The 14,167-nt window shown below is 39.0% G+C and overlaps 1 protein-coding gene across 1 annotated transcript in view; it reads left to right on the forward strand.

Annotated features, from left to right (window-relative positions):
- The window catches only part of SLC35F1 (solute carrier family 35 member F1), a 106,772-nt gene that overhangs the window by 77,726 nt on the left and 14,879 nt on the right, over nucleotides 1-14,167 (forward strand). Inside the window, exons 5-6 of the mRNA XM_026065948.1 lie at nucleotides 2,324-2,376; nucleotides 6,751-6,905. Coding sequence (XP_025921733.1) covers nucleotides 2,324-2,376; nucleotides 6,751-6,905 — 208 coding nt within the window. The remainder of the gene's footprint in view (nucleotides 1-2,323; nucleotides 2,377-6,750; nucleotides 6,906-14,167) is intronic.

Here is a 14,167-nt window from a genome sequence, read left to right on the forward strand (position 1 = left end):
TCCCACTTAACCTTCTCTTCTTCAGGCTGAACAAACCCAGCTGCCTCAGCATCTCCTCTTACCATGTGCTCCAGGCCCCTGACCATCATGATGGAATTCCATTGTCCTTCGTCCAATTTGTCAGTGTCTTTCTTGTTCTGAGGAGCCTAAAATTTGAATTCTCTAGCTGCTGTCTCGCAAATGCCAAATAGAGAAGAATCACTTCCTTCAGCCTGCTGGCTACACTCTTGCTAATGCAGCCCAGGATGCTCTTGGCCTTCTCAGCTGCAAGAGCACACTGCTGACTCATGTTCAGTTTGATGTCCACCAGGACTCCAAAATTAATTTCTGCAAAGTGGTTTTTATCCAGTCAGCCCCCAGCCTGTACTGTTGCATGGGATTATTCCATCCCAGATCCAGGAATTCTCATTTGCTTTTGTTGAACTTCATGAGGCTTCTGTTAGCCCATTTCTCCCTTCTAGGTCCCTCTGAATGGCAGTGTATCTACTGCTGCCCTGTATGTTGTCCTCTGCAAACCTTCTGAGGGTGCGTTCTGCCCCATCTTGGAGGCTGTTAATGAAGATGTTAAACAGTGTCAGCCCCAGTATCAACTCTTGAGGTACATCACTAGTAATCAGTTGACAACAGGATTTCAATCTGCTGATCACTACTCTTTGAGGCCAGTTTTCCACCCATCTTATGGGTAACCCACCCATGTAGTCCATACCTCTTCAATCCCTAAGGATACTATGGGAAACCTCTCTTCCATCCCCTCTCCCTTACCTGCTGAACCAGTCATCTCATTATAGAAGGCAGTCAGTTTGGTCAGGTATGAAAAATCTGTGCTGGCTGTTCCCAGTCATCTCTGGGTCCTTCATGTCCTGGAAGTTGCTTCTAGGAAGATTTGTTCCATAATCTTCCCAAAGGCTAGCGTAAGGCTGACAAGGCTATAGTTCTTGCCCTTTTTGAAACTGGTGTGACATTTTTCTCTTTTTGGTCATCAAGGACCTCCTCCAGTCACCACAACCTTTCAAAGTTGATAGTGGTCCCATCATGCAATGAATGTAGCATCACTAAATGAAGCCGTCTAGCAAAGGTGCTCTTACCCCTCTTTGCTTCACAGACCATAATGAATCACACACCACAGTATATTGTCATATCCTTCCTTTGTATTGGCTAGGCAATGGTATGAAAGCAGTGTTCGTATATTTAAGTTATAACAAATTTTTGCTTACCAGCACAACAGCAAGAGATGCTACCATTTGTTTTCGTGACATTTCTCAAGAATTGCTGATAAAAAAGAGGCATATACCTTACGCATGCAAAGACACTTATAATTTAGTTATTTTGCAGACTAAATAATCTCATTATTCTATACCCAGTATTAGATTTGCCACACATCAATAGCAAGTAAATTAGAATTTCCAGGATGCAACTCTCTAGACAAGATTAATCTGGGAGGCATTGAGTTCCTGCAGTTTTACTGTTAGACTTGGTCTCCGACATGCCACTTTTTGAACTAGAGACTTTGTTTTTCAATCTGTGTAATTCCATGTTTTATACTTGTTTAAAATAGTGCCCAGACTAGCATGCAGAGTTTTGCATAGCAGGAATTATCAGATCAGAGAAGGTGGTTAGCTGAATGAAGAACTGGCTGGTGAGAATCCTGGTCTCCAAGGCTCTGCTTCCCTGGATTGGGAAGACGTGACTTTGTTGCCTCCTTAGAGTTTTCTGGATCTGGGACTTGGATGTTAATGTGCCATGTAATATTTACAAGATGTTGAAAGTGGACATTTTGCAGCTTGGCCTATCCTTTGTTTTGTTTCCTGATTTTCATTGCTGTGACTATTTGATCTCTCTCTCAATGTGTAACAAATCACAGTGTTCTCCCCAAAGCCAGCCTATGATATCTGCCATGTCATGTCAGTGATTTGCTCAGCTCTCTATTTATTTGACACTGTAGAGCCACTCTGAAGGGTGAATAACTCAGATACATTAATAATCATTAAAGTTCAAAAGCTTTCAGAATATTAAGTCGGAAAACTACAAGAAGATTGAACATACAGAGAGGTGGACACTTTTGGGTAGATATTCAGAGAGCCGGAAATAAACCAGGGCAAACTGTATGCTATCATGTCTGATTACTGCCCTGAAGATCTTTCAAACACACAGGCACAGGGATAATGCCAGAATGGATTAGCTAAGTCTGATTGAGTTTGGTTCCTACAGAGATTTTTTGTTATAAGGTTATTTATGGTTTTTTGTCCAGCATTCGAACTGAATGAGTGGAAGTAATTTAACTTCTATTCTCTTCCATAAAATTTTGCCTTCTCTTCTCTTATAGTGCAATCATGGAACACAAAGAGCTGTTGAAAGTTCCCTGGGATTGGCAAATAGGTAAGAAAATRCCTCATTGAAAATGGTTGCTGAAGAACACATGGAGCCAGCCAGTAATAAGGGAGGCAGGAATGAAGTTGCACAGGAGCCACTGTCTGTGACCTTTTCACCCATTACTGCCAAAGGTTGAACCACATGCCTCATAACCTTGCTCAAATGATCTGTCCTCCCTTTGCCATGTTATGCCTTCCTTGCACCATTAGGTTAGGCACTGGAGAAGCATATGAATGTTATGGGATAATCATCCAGACAGCAGTGAAGTAAAACAATAATGGGGTTCCAGCTCTGAGATTCAGGACAACATTGAGACAAATAAATGAGGTGGTCATTAAAAGCCTGCTTTTTCAGTGAGTGCAAAAGAAAGAAAATGGAACCTAACAAAAACTAAACAGGAAAAATGCTTGCTGTGAATATTATAGCCCCGTAAACTCTTTTTCCATGTCCGTAGGCAAATGGTTAATTGCTTTCCAAGTAGTTTTGATGGAATATAGCTGATGTGTGTTTTAGACAAGTTTTAGGTGGCATCGTGCACAATGAAGCTCTTACGGTGTTTCAATATGCAGTGAATTGCCTTTCCTCATTTCAGTTTGGAAGGTGGGTTTATGATCTAAGACTCCCTTCTAATTAGTTTAACAAATTATTTTCTTTAAAAGCAAATCAACCTTTTAGGAAAGGTGAATCCCTATAAATACTCTTTTAGTATCTATGATAATAGAAGAAATAAAAGAATACTAATAGTATTTAGCTGATATAATTAGCAAGGTAGTTCAAGCTATGGTAATCCATTGACAATAGCTTGTTACCTAGTCTCAGAATGAGCATCAAAAAGCAGCTCAGAAGTGTGCAAAGACAATTGATTATATGGGGAATCCCTGAAAACAGGAGATACAAGTTACAGGATACACTGTTGTTTCACTAAGGCTTTGTTCACCATTTCCTCTCATCATCTTAAACCKTAATAAAAAGCAGTGCATCTGTCACAAAACACTGCACCTAGAAGTCTTGGAAACTTTAATGGTTGAGCTGTAAAATACTTGACAAATCAATTTAAAGTATCTATTGAGAAACAAGCTCCACTGCATACTGGAAGTGTATTGGACTTCTTTAATCTGAGATCATTAAAATAACTTCATCAGTGCTTGTTTATACTTCATGATAACGAGCACAGAGACATAATTAATCTGGTACTGATGGAACTAGCAATAGTCATAGTGAATTAATCTACTAGTTGTGTAAATGCCATATATACTTCCATGAGAGTTCTGTCATAACTCAATATTAGTTAAATGTGCCATTAAAATGAAGTCATACTTCATGCTCTGTGATGCCATTAAAATATCATCCAAAGTTAGTCACTAATTATGAAGAATCCCTTCTCTTTGTAAGGAGAAAGTAATCTTGGCAAGAGTATTATAGATTTGTACTTCTTTTGTTAGAGCAATAACTGGAAATGTGGTTGAGTTGAACAATGATAAAACAGTGATAATTATGTGCAGTTTTGTGTTCTTCCCTGGCTTCCACTGTACTTTGTCTCTTTTCCATAACATTGGCAGTGATGTAAGACTGTTACRTAGTGATTGACAAATCTATGTCAGGGTGTACACAGCCTTGCTTGCCCTGAATGGTTATCCACTGCAGCAGGCTTAAACCTGCAGTCCAGCAGAGTTAAATTGTCTGCCTTCTGAATGATCACAATAAAGTCACAGCAGGCAACCTAATAAATAACTTCAGGGTGGCCTGTTGCCGTCTGCCATAACTGTGTCATTAAGAATGTATGAACTACCTTTCAACCGATGTAAAATGCAAATGATTTTGCAATATAAAGATCTAAAGCCATCCTATTAGATGTCATGTTTAAAATAGGCTGTGGTCCTTCTGGTTTTAATTCTGGAAATTCCCCTGATACATAGCATCATCTCTGTAGTTAGTATAAATCAGTGTAGCTCTGTTTAAATCCTTGAAGGTAGGAGTATTAATACTTGCAGACAATCTGACCTAAAGGGAAATGATTACTGTGCTGATTTTGTGGTTTCATATGAGACCATGACACATTTGTAGAGTGATACATGAAATAATAACAAATAAGCAAACATCAGTTTTGTTTAAGAGAAAAGCCAGTTTGGTCTCCAAGGAAGTGTCCTTTGTTACAGAGAGTTTGAATATTTCTGAAGTCTTTATTCCAAGAAACCATTTTAAATAAATCATAACTAATCCCATTACATGCCAATGAAACAATACATTTTGGAGTAAAAATGTCAAGGCTAAAACAAGCAACATTCAACCAGCACTCTCAGGAAGCTAAAACAGAAGTTTCCAAGGTATGTTATGTTAGTCTTAGTGCTACTCAGGCTACTTCAGAGCAGTCCAAGGGGGCTGCCCGTCTGTGCAAAGATGCGCAGTCTTAAGACAAGAGAGAAGACACTGAGGGAAAAGGGCTTGTTCAGCCTGTGGAAGAGAAGGCTTCAAGGGGACCTCTGAGGAGCTACCTGCAGGGAGGTTATCAAGAGGACAGAGTTAGGTTCTTCAAAGCAGTGCATGGCAGGAGGATGAGAGACAACAGGCAGAAGTTGAAATGAGAGATTCAGGCTGGGTATAAGGAAAGACAGTGAGGCAGTGAAACAGGTTGCCCAGAGAGACGGTGCAGTCTCCATCCTTGGAGGCTTTCAAGGCCTGACTGAACAAAGCCTTTGAGCAACCTGGTCTGACTGCACAGCTGACCCTGCTGTGAGCAGGAGGTTGGACCACGGACCTCCTGAGCTCCCTTCGAGCCTGAATTATCCCATGATCCTATGATCCTAAGTGCCCAACCCAGACACTTCTCAGGGATTCACACCACCCAGGCCAGGTGCTGACCTTATTCATTAGGGTGAGCACTGACAGACAAGATGGGATTCCTTTCACCAACTTCAGATATCCAGGAAGTGGACATCTGATCTAGCTGAACAGACTCCCTTTATCAGCAGCAGAGACATGACCATACTATCCTAAAGCTGGTGTCTAAAAGAGGTTGGACAACCTGCCCCCTAAAATTTCCTGTATCTCTTCATTACATGGGTATTACATGTATTTTTAAGATGTAAATGAAATGCTACTTTACATTCACCCCTGACAGGGCGGCTACAGTTTAAGCAATTTTCCACTGCAACTGAAATGCCCTTTGGAAAGGTAGCCTGTGAAGTGCACATAGCTGCCTGCCAAAGAATATGAGCACCAAGACAATACCATAAAATGATACAATCAGTTGAGAGCATAACCCAGCAAAGGGGGTTGATTTTGTCCGTTAGATAGTTTTTCTTAAAGAGTTTTTAAATAAGTGGATCCACAAGCAGATACAGAATCATCAGGGCTTTGTTATTTTTTTATTTTCTGCTAATTCCCTTCAGAACTCTGAAAATCAAATTTTCTGCAACTTTTAGTCGATAACAAGAAGCTCTGAAGAGCTGGCATGAGTCTAAATTTAGGCTCATGCATATATCAGCTGGGAATTCTGCAGCACACAGTAGCATAAGAATTGTCATTTGCATAAGAGCAGATGAGTGAAGTGTTTGCTATTTTTTTAACTTCATATTGATTAATTTCCTTGGGATTTATCAAGTAATAATTGAAGCAGGGAAATCTTTCCTAGTAAGTTATTTAGTTTTTAAAATGCAATTAGATTTTTACTGTAATGCGTTTTTATTATATTAGTGTCTAACAATCCAATTGTGTGAGGCATTCTGTAAACATATAGGAAGAAATAGTCTCAGCTCTGGAAAGCTTTCAGTATAAATGAGGAAGATGGACAAAAAGTGGTAGAAGAACAGAGGTGCAAAACTGTGAAGTGATTTATCAAGTGGCAAAATGGAACTAGGACCTTGATCACTTTAGTGCCGTCCTTGCACATTCATCCACTGGTTCATAACTTCTCTGCAAATACTTTTGCATTCCTTTTATGGGCCCATTCCCACAAAATGTAGCATGCTTCCCCCAAATCAGCTCAACTCAGAGGGTGTTGGGGACATTCAGCTCCTTAAGAGACTAGATTTCACAGCTCAGAATGTGCCATTTCATTCAAATTAATATTGAATGTGAGGTATTCACTAGTGATATAAGAAACCGTTTTAAAAACAGCACAGCTATCATGGCGACCAGAGAGAGCAGGCCTGAAGACCTTGTGTCCACTGCAGTGTTGATATGGTTCTCACTTGTTTTCATGTGTATTTAGAATGCTGCTCTTAGTCTACATACATACATGTGCATCTTAATAATTTAAATCAGTGTTTTTCGAAAAAGCATTCTTCATTCTTTTCTAAGAACGTGGCCTTCTTCCTCACAACATGAGTCCTTCCAGCAGGCTGTGACAGATCGCTTTGTTTCTTGTTTCTCTCCCCCCAGGCTTGTTATATGTTGGCTTTAGTGCCTGTATGTTTGGGCTCTACAGCTTCATGCCAGTGGTCATAAAGAAAACCAGTGCTACTGCTGTCAACCTCTCCCTACTCACAGCTGATCTGTACAGCCTTTTCTGTGGATTATTCCTCTTCCACTACAAGGTATGTTGAAATTTGAGTAATAACTGTATACCTAAAGAATTATCAATGCAGAACAACGAAACAAAAGAAGCCTCCAAGTTTTTTTAGACCTACACAGTAAAAGTGCAGATTTTTTTTATACTTCATGTTTCCCACACCAAAGCCAATTTTATTCTTTGATTTCCAATTGCTAATTCARTCTTCTTGTTACGGGTTTTAAGATTTGAGTAGCTGTATAGCAGCAACTGAATCACTAATTTCATTTTACTCATCAGAAGTAACTTTCAATTGCTGTGACCAGATCCAGCATAGTAGCAGGAAGGAAGGTACTCTATAAAGCATTAAAAAATTCCATAGAATTTTTTTTACACAGTAACAAGGTTGTGTCATTTCATGCTGATTATGAAATTATGACTTATAACTGTACATGAATTTCATCTTTCTTCCTAGCTAACCCAATGGCTTGCCTGTTAATGTAAAAATGTCAAAATGTGCAGCAGATTTGTGTTGAAGTTAGACTTTTCTCTCTCTGGTCATCTAATATTTAAAACATTGGATTGCATAGTCACAAGTTTGGTCTCCAATTGCAAGGAATTACACTGCATTATTCACAAGCTTCTCCTTTGGTGGCCCTCATATGATAGTGACATCAGGATGCTGAAAGCAATTGCTTTGTACCCACATTTGTTCACACGACAGAGGTTACTTGATAGCTTAAACGGTGGCCAGGAGAAGTGGCAGAAAAATGAAAGCCTTAAAATACCGAATGGCTAACGATCCTAAATCAGAGTTCATGATACTAATGATGTGTGAATGAATTTGACTGAGGTAGTGAAAGCTGAAAGCTTCAGAGTCCAACACAAAAATATTTTTCCCCATTGCCTTTTTTTTTTTGCTCCTATGGCTTTAAGGCTTTTGCAGACACAAAACAAAAACAAATATAGAAAATAAAACTTCACCAAAAACACACTGTAGCAGCTGTCTGCTGGTTCACAGACACTGCTGTCTCACTGTGATTTGGTTCCCAGTTCTTTCCGCAGCACACTTCAAATCCAAAGTTTGAAATTAGGTATTAGCTGAAAATTGTTATCCCCTGTTAATAATGTTATTTGATTCCCATAGCAAAATATGTTTAGTTATATTGGTCCAGTTTTTCTTAAAAAAAATCCATATTATATAATAAAAGACAAATTTAATTCCGAAAATAGTGGTGGTCTTGTTTTAGCAAAATCAAACTCTGTTAGAGGGAGAGACTCAGAAGGCAGCAGGAGTTGGACAGTTTTGAGTTCACCTTTGCTCAAGCCTGACAAAAAAGGCGGTGTTGCAAAATTAAAGCTTGAACTTCAAGCATCTAGAAGGCAGAAGGTGCAGGAAAGGTTTTGGCTTTTCCCTATGTCTGTAATTACAGAAGGCAATTTCTGTGTTTTAGCAGAAGGCAGTGTTTTCAACGTTATTGATGCAGTCTGTCTTTCTATATGTTCATGTCAGCTGTCTACCACAGTAGCACCTCGGTCTCCCTTTAAGACCCCTACTGAAAAAATCCACAGGAACAGAAGGCTCAGACCTGAAAGATTTTCTGGTGTAAAACAAGATCTCATCACCTACCCTGATACACTGACTGACTTCCACCTCTGAAGTAGCTGAGGGTTCTCCCTCCCTTACTGCTCCATTTAGAAACTTTTTGAAGATCTCTTTCTGCTGCAATTCATCATGTTACACAGTCTTCATAAAGTCTTATCAAACTCTTACTTTAACCTATTTAGGTTTTTTCCTCCTTTGCTCTCCTTGAGAGACGACTTTCAGAGCATCACTGCTCCAACAGTTAGAAACTTTATTTTCAGCATAAATTTACTTCTGGCTAATTTTGATCCACTTGCTGTTGTGCCACGAGTATTCTTTAGCATAAAATATCCCCTTGTCTCCTTAGCATTTTGCTCCATTGATATCCCTCTCAGCCCTTAGCCTGCTAGTCAGAACAAGCCATGCTCTTTCATTCTTACCTCCTAAGACGAGCCATCCTGTCTCCCCGATCACCTTACTGTCCTTCTCTGCACCTGATCCAGTTTGAATTTATCTTTCTTGAAATTGTCCCTCCAAGCCAAGGAGCAGGAAGAGTCCCTCCAGCACCTCATGAAATGCTCTTAAGATGTCTCCCTGCTTCTCCTGGGAATGTTACCCAAAAAGACCATATTTACTTTTTTCATCTCTGTTTTTCCTTCATGACTTGTGCTTATCCTGCAATCTGTATAACCTTGTGTGTTGCTCCTTTGTTCTTCTCAGCCAAAGCACTTTCAAGCAGAAGACCTTTGTCAGGGCTTTCTGGAAGGGCCTTTGCCTGAAATGTAGCAGCAACCTCCAGAGCTGCCAGTGTCTCCTTTCTTGCCCTTCAAGCTTATAGGGCGGGGGAATTAAAAAAGGGAGGCTGTATTTAGAGAATGTCCAGATTAAAAAGCCTACCTAATTATTTCTTTAGTTACCAAGTTCTTATCCTTAGTCAGGTCACCTCCTCCTTTTTTTCCTGGTTTACTATCAGATATCATTTTATGTGAGGAAGTAGAACTGTGAAGTGTGCAACTTTCAGTCAATAGTGAAGTCTAATACGTTGGCATTAAACGATCTGTATTAATTCCCCTCCTAAGACTGTGTACTCTGCTTGTTTTCTGGATTCAAAAAAAGCGTCTCATTCCCAGCCCAGCTGTACCTCTCCTTCAGATATACAGCTCCTTCTGCTTATTGCTGCACTGACCAATGGGCAAAGCCCCACTTCACTAGGAAGCAAATGATTTTATGCTAAATTAGAATCAACTGAGTGGTTTGGTGCCCCTTGCAGAATATAATTTTATGAGGCTTTCAAGAAACAGTTATGATTTTTCCCATGTGCTGCTACTTTTATCACCAGACAGGTTTATTGCACCTATAGCAGTAAATCTATGAAAATCCATGGAAAATGTAGGAAATGAGTTTAAATGGGCTTTTAGAGCCTCTGAAACCAAACTGAGGAGAAGATTACACTTGAAGTGTTTTGATTAGTTAGCATTTCATCTTTTTATAATACAGAATTGCAACATTATGACATAGAGGACAGCAAGTTTATAAACAGCCGCATTTATATTCTTTACCCTATATGCCAATATCTTTGTAGTTCATTGAACAGTTCCCAGGCGTTGGTCTATGGACACAGCTCTGGTGATGTGCTGATAATTCAAAATGTTAATTATATATTGTATTAAAATGCAATGATTTATGACTTTCAACTTGCGATAGATACTGGCTATATGCCTAGATTGTGGTGCACCATTCTTAAAATTATTTGCATCCCCCAAATAAAAGCTCTTGGAGTCTATTTTTATTCTTCTTTAATAAATAATAGAGTTCAAATATTCCAATAGACAGGGAAAGATATCTGGCCTCTTTGTGGCTGAATATTGGCTACTGAGGTAACTTCTATGTATACAGCTCTGTATCTTCATCTTCAGTCTTCTTTTTCTTAATTCTCATCATATTTATTTATTTTATACAATCCGGATGGTCAAAACTTTCCTGGCTATGTGTTATCATTTCACCTTCTTCTTAAACAAAATTAAGTTATATCCTGCCTTGAAAAGGAAGGCCATCAGAGACCTAAAACATAAAAATGAAGTAATCATCATATTGGTTTTTTTAATTTTTTTATCCTGTAATATAATACTTTACATCTTCATCTCATCTCTATCAAACTCGTCTCTTTGTTTGGGCTTTGCCTTGTCTGTTGGTTTCTATGAACGTCAGTGGTCACTGGAGTACTCGAGCTTCAAGGGCCGTGATGAGCCAGCCTACATAAGGTTTATTCCCACCACACATAGACAGGAGGTCCACACTGCCCTCCTGGTGTAAGGAAGCTTCTTGGCAAGTCCATGCAGCAGATCTGAAGGGCTGTTTTGCTAGCTGGGTTTCAGCTATGCTTTCCGTATGTGTGATGGTAAACAGCTGTGGAGCCTTTCAAATGGGAAGATGCATTATAAATGTGAGGAATGCTGTGTACAGGGATGTCTAGGCATAGCATAGAGGAAATTTAAGGTTCTGAGGTAACATTATTCCCTTTCTCCAAAAACTGTCCTTGCCTTATCAGAGGCTGCAATAGCCTTTGTTCATCATGAATACACGAGTACCACTAGTGCTAGGAAATTCAGGGCTGATTTGTAAGGGACTGGAATAACTGTGCACAACTTCTGTTATTTTTTAGCTTGGAAAGCTAAAAAGCTTGGAAAGCTTCATTTTGATGTTTTAGTCTCAGTCTTAGCTTTATTTTAATGTGAGTTTTTCATTTGCTTTTTCATTTGYAAGCCATATGTTGTACTTTAGTCATTCTAAGCAAATTGCGGTCTCACTAAATAATCTAAACAGTTTATTTTATATTTTCCACCTGCTAGAGCATGCATACTGATTACGTTCTGCACCAGCAGGTCCAGTCACACTATATTATATCATTACCTAGCAAGCCAATCACACTCAGTTATATTCTACCTTGGCAAATTCATTCATTATTTTATCCAAGGTTTAGCTATAAAAATTCAGAGTTTCTGGATATAGTGACAATTTCCAAATGACGAAAATGCATATGTTACATAATAAATCAAGGAAGTCAGGTATCTCGATTTAGAATCATGGAGAGTAACAGTGACAAAGCACTTGGCTGCACAAATAAGCAAGATATTTAAAACCTTTCCAGCACTAGAGACCTAAAATGATGCTAGCTGACACCTCACTGATGGTTCTAAAGATGACTTTTTAATGTTAATTATAACAGCAGAGTCTCTCCACTGGAAGGGAGCAGATGATAACCTTYCTATTACATCAAGAAACATTCTATAAATGAGAGTGTTTTTTAACATAATGGAGAAGAGGAGATACGAGTTGGCTGCTAGTTTTCAATTTCATTTTTGCTGGCACAGGTCCTAAGCAATGCCCATGAACTGTGGATTTATATAGACTTCACTGAGATGAGGCTCTTGCCCTTACTACAAATGCAGGAGAAGAATTAGGAGTGTCCATTAAAAGAGTGTACTTTACCAATCTGATCCAAGATCACCAAAGCTGGTACAAGCTTTTCTGCTGACTTCCATGGGCTTTAATTCAGACCCTAAATTAGGAAAGTTTGGAGGAGGAGGGTTTGTTTGTTAGCTTGGTTTTTGCTTGGTAGTCATTCATAAACATCTAATTTTTCTAAATCATCTGACCAAGGCCGAGGAAATACTTCAAATTTGGTGCTCATCTGTAATACTCAAAGGTAAGTATAAACTGAAGTCAGTAAGAGTTTTTTGTACTGACACTTGCTAGTGGCTTGACACCTACATATTTTAAACTTTGACTGTGGTGGTGTCTGTGCTGCAGGCACTATCATTATTTCAAGCAGAGCAAGCTGTACAAGCTAAACAACTAGATTTTACAGGATTACTTCCTCAGTCATATACTTCAGGATATTTCCCCTATGAAATCAGATATGCAAACTGCTTGACCCATAAACTTTCTGTTTGAATGGAATTTAATCTCATAGGGCCTGTATTCTAGTGAAGGTTGCTGAACCTTTGATAATAATGATGATAAATCACATCATTGCTAGTTAATTGTTTGTGCCATTGATATGTGCAGAAACCTAAGGGCACATTTCCCTTTCTTTTCCAAAATGTGAACTTTTCTCTTAGTGGGACTCCCTCTGAACAGCTCAGTTGTTGTGAAGCTGTATTGTGTGTATGCCTTTTATCTAAGTGGCATTTTTAAAGCTTCTTTTTCAAATATTTTTTAATTTAATTATTTTAATTTCCTTGTCCAAATTATAACCAATTAGAAAGTAGTTCTGTGAGGAAAAGTCAAGTGTCCATATTTGAAGAGGTGGCTTGAAGTGGAAGGGAGTTAGGTGTGTCTGTGTGCTAGATGTGTCTGTTTATCTTCATGTGATAAAAAAGGACCACATCAGGTTACCTTTTGTCTGAGGGTGCAGGATGGTGTACAATAAAAAAAAAAAAAAGAAGAAAAATGACACAAGAGAATGCAAACTAGAAAATGAAATGCTTCCTACCAAGTTATTGCACGGTCTGATAGTAGATGGTTAACAACATAGCCCTGATATGGCAGCTTTCTGAAAATACTGCCTTATCAAAAGGATTTCTCTTCCTTTCACAATGTTGCCTTGCAATCAATTCTTTAGTCACAGAATTTAGTCACAGAATTCTTTAGGCACCAGTTTGGAGCCATCAAAAAACAGTGTATAAGAAGTGGCAGTTGTGTTGCAGAAGGTGAGGTGGAGGCTTCAGTTTCAAGAACATTTTTTCAGATGAGCTAGTACTCATCATAAATTTCAAGCGCTGTAAGTAGTTTTCAGTTTGGGATTGTTGGTCTCCTGTTTTAAAAGACTTCTCACAACAGAGCTGGTTAGGAATTTTCCAGCAAAATACATTTTTGTTGGAAATGCCTTCTTATCAAAATAGAAATGCGAAATGAAAACATCTTGGTTTGAGTATTCTCCCAGAGAAACATGGGCAGGCCCTTCTCCAGCTCATCTGATAGGTTGCAGTGGAGCACAGTTTCCAAAGTTTCTAGAGTTTCTAAAGCAAACTCATGAGGCAGACTGAAAGGCCAGATATGCTGGGACTGGAAGATCTCAGGCATGAGAAAACGTGAGTTCCTCAGCTCGTCGATTCTGGGAGCCAGAGGAGGAACATTGGTTCTGCATCAGGAATCCCAGAACCCCAGACTCTCTGTACCAAGAAGGAGCTTTCTGCCATGAAGATAATCCTGGCAGTTGCAGTCAGCAGTTGCCAGAATTTCCAACCATCATACTTTGTTTCAAAAACAACAGCTTTTGGTGTTTCACAAGAGAAGCAAATACAGCATTTCAGTCCCTGAAAGTGCCTCTGTTTTTAATTCTCACCTCAAGTTAGGACGTTTTAAAAAAAAATACAGAACAAAAGCCAGAAATAGTTCATAATTACAGCAAGGGAATAGCAAGGAGCTCATCCACCTACCTGTGCATGGGTTTATGTTCTGTTGACTGTATAATTTAGATGTCTTAATATTCTTTGTGAATACCTGATTAACAAGGTTTACTGACAACACCACTGTTCTGCACTTTGCACACACCTGGTTGTCATCTCATAGAATGGTTTTTGCTTTTTAGTATCAACGATTAGATGCTCATAATAGTTCTTTTCTTTCCCATTTTTTTCCCCTTTCTATTCTGTGTTCCAGCATGTAACATCTGAATGAAATCTTTTTACATCTCAGTATCACGTTTCTTCATAGCATAA

Source organism: Apteryx rowi, unplaced genomic scaffold (assembly GCF_003343035.1).
Source record: "Apteryx rowi isolate R43461 unplaced genomic scaffold, aptRow1 scaffold_235, whole genome shotgun sequence".
Taxonomy (NCBI): domain Eukaryota; kingdom Metazoa; phylum Chordata; class Aves; order Apterygiformes; family Apterygidae; genus Apteryx; species Apteryx rowi.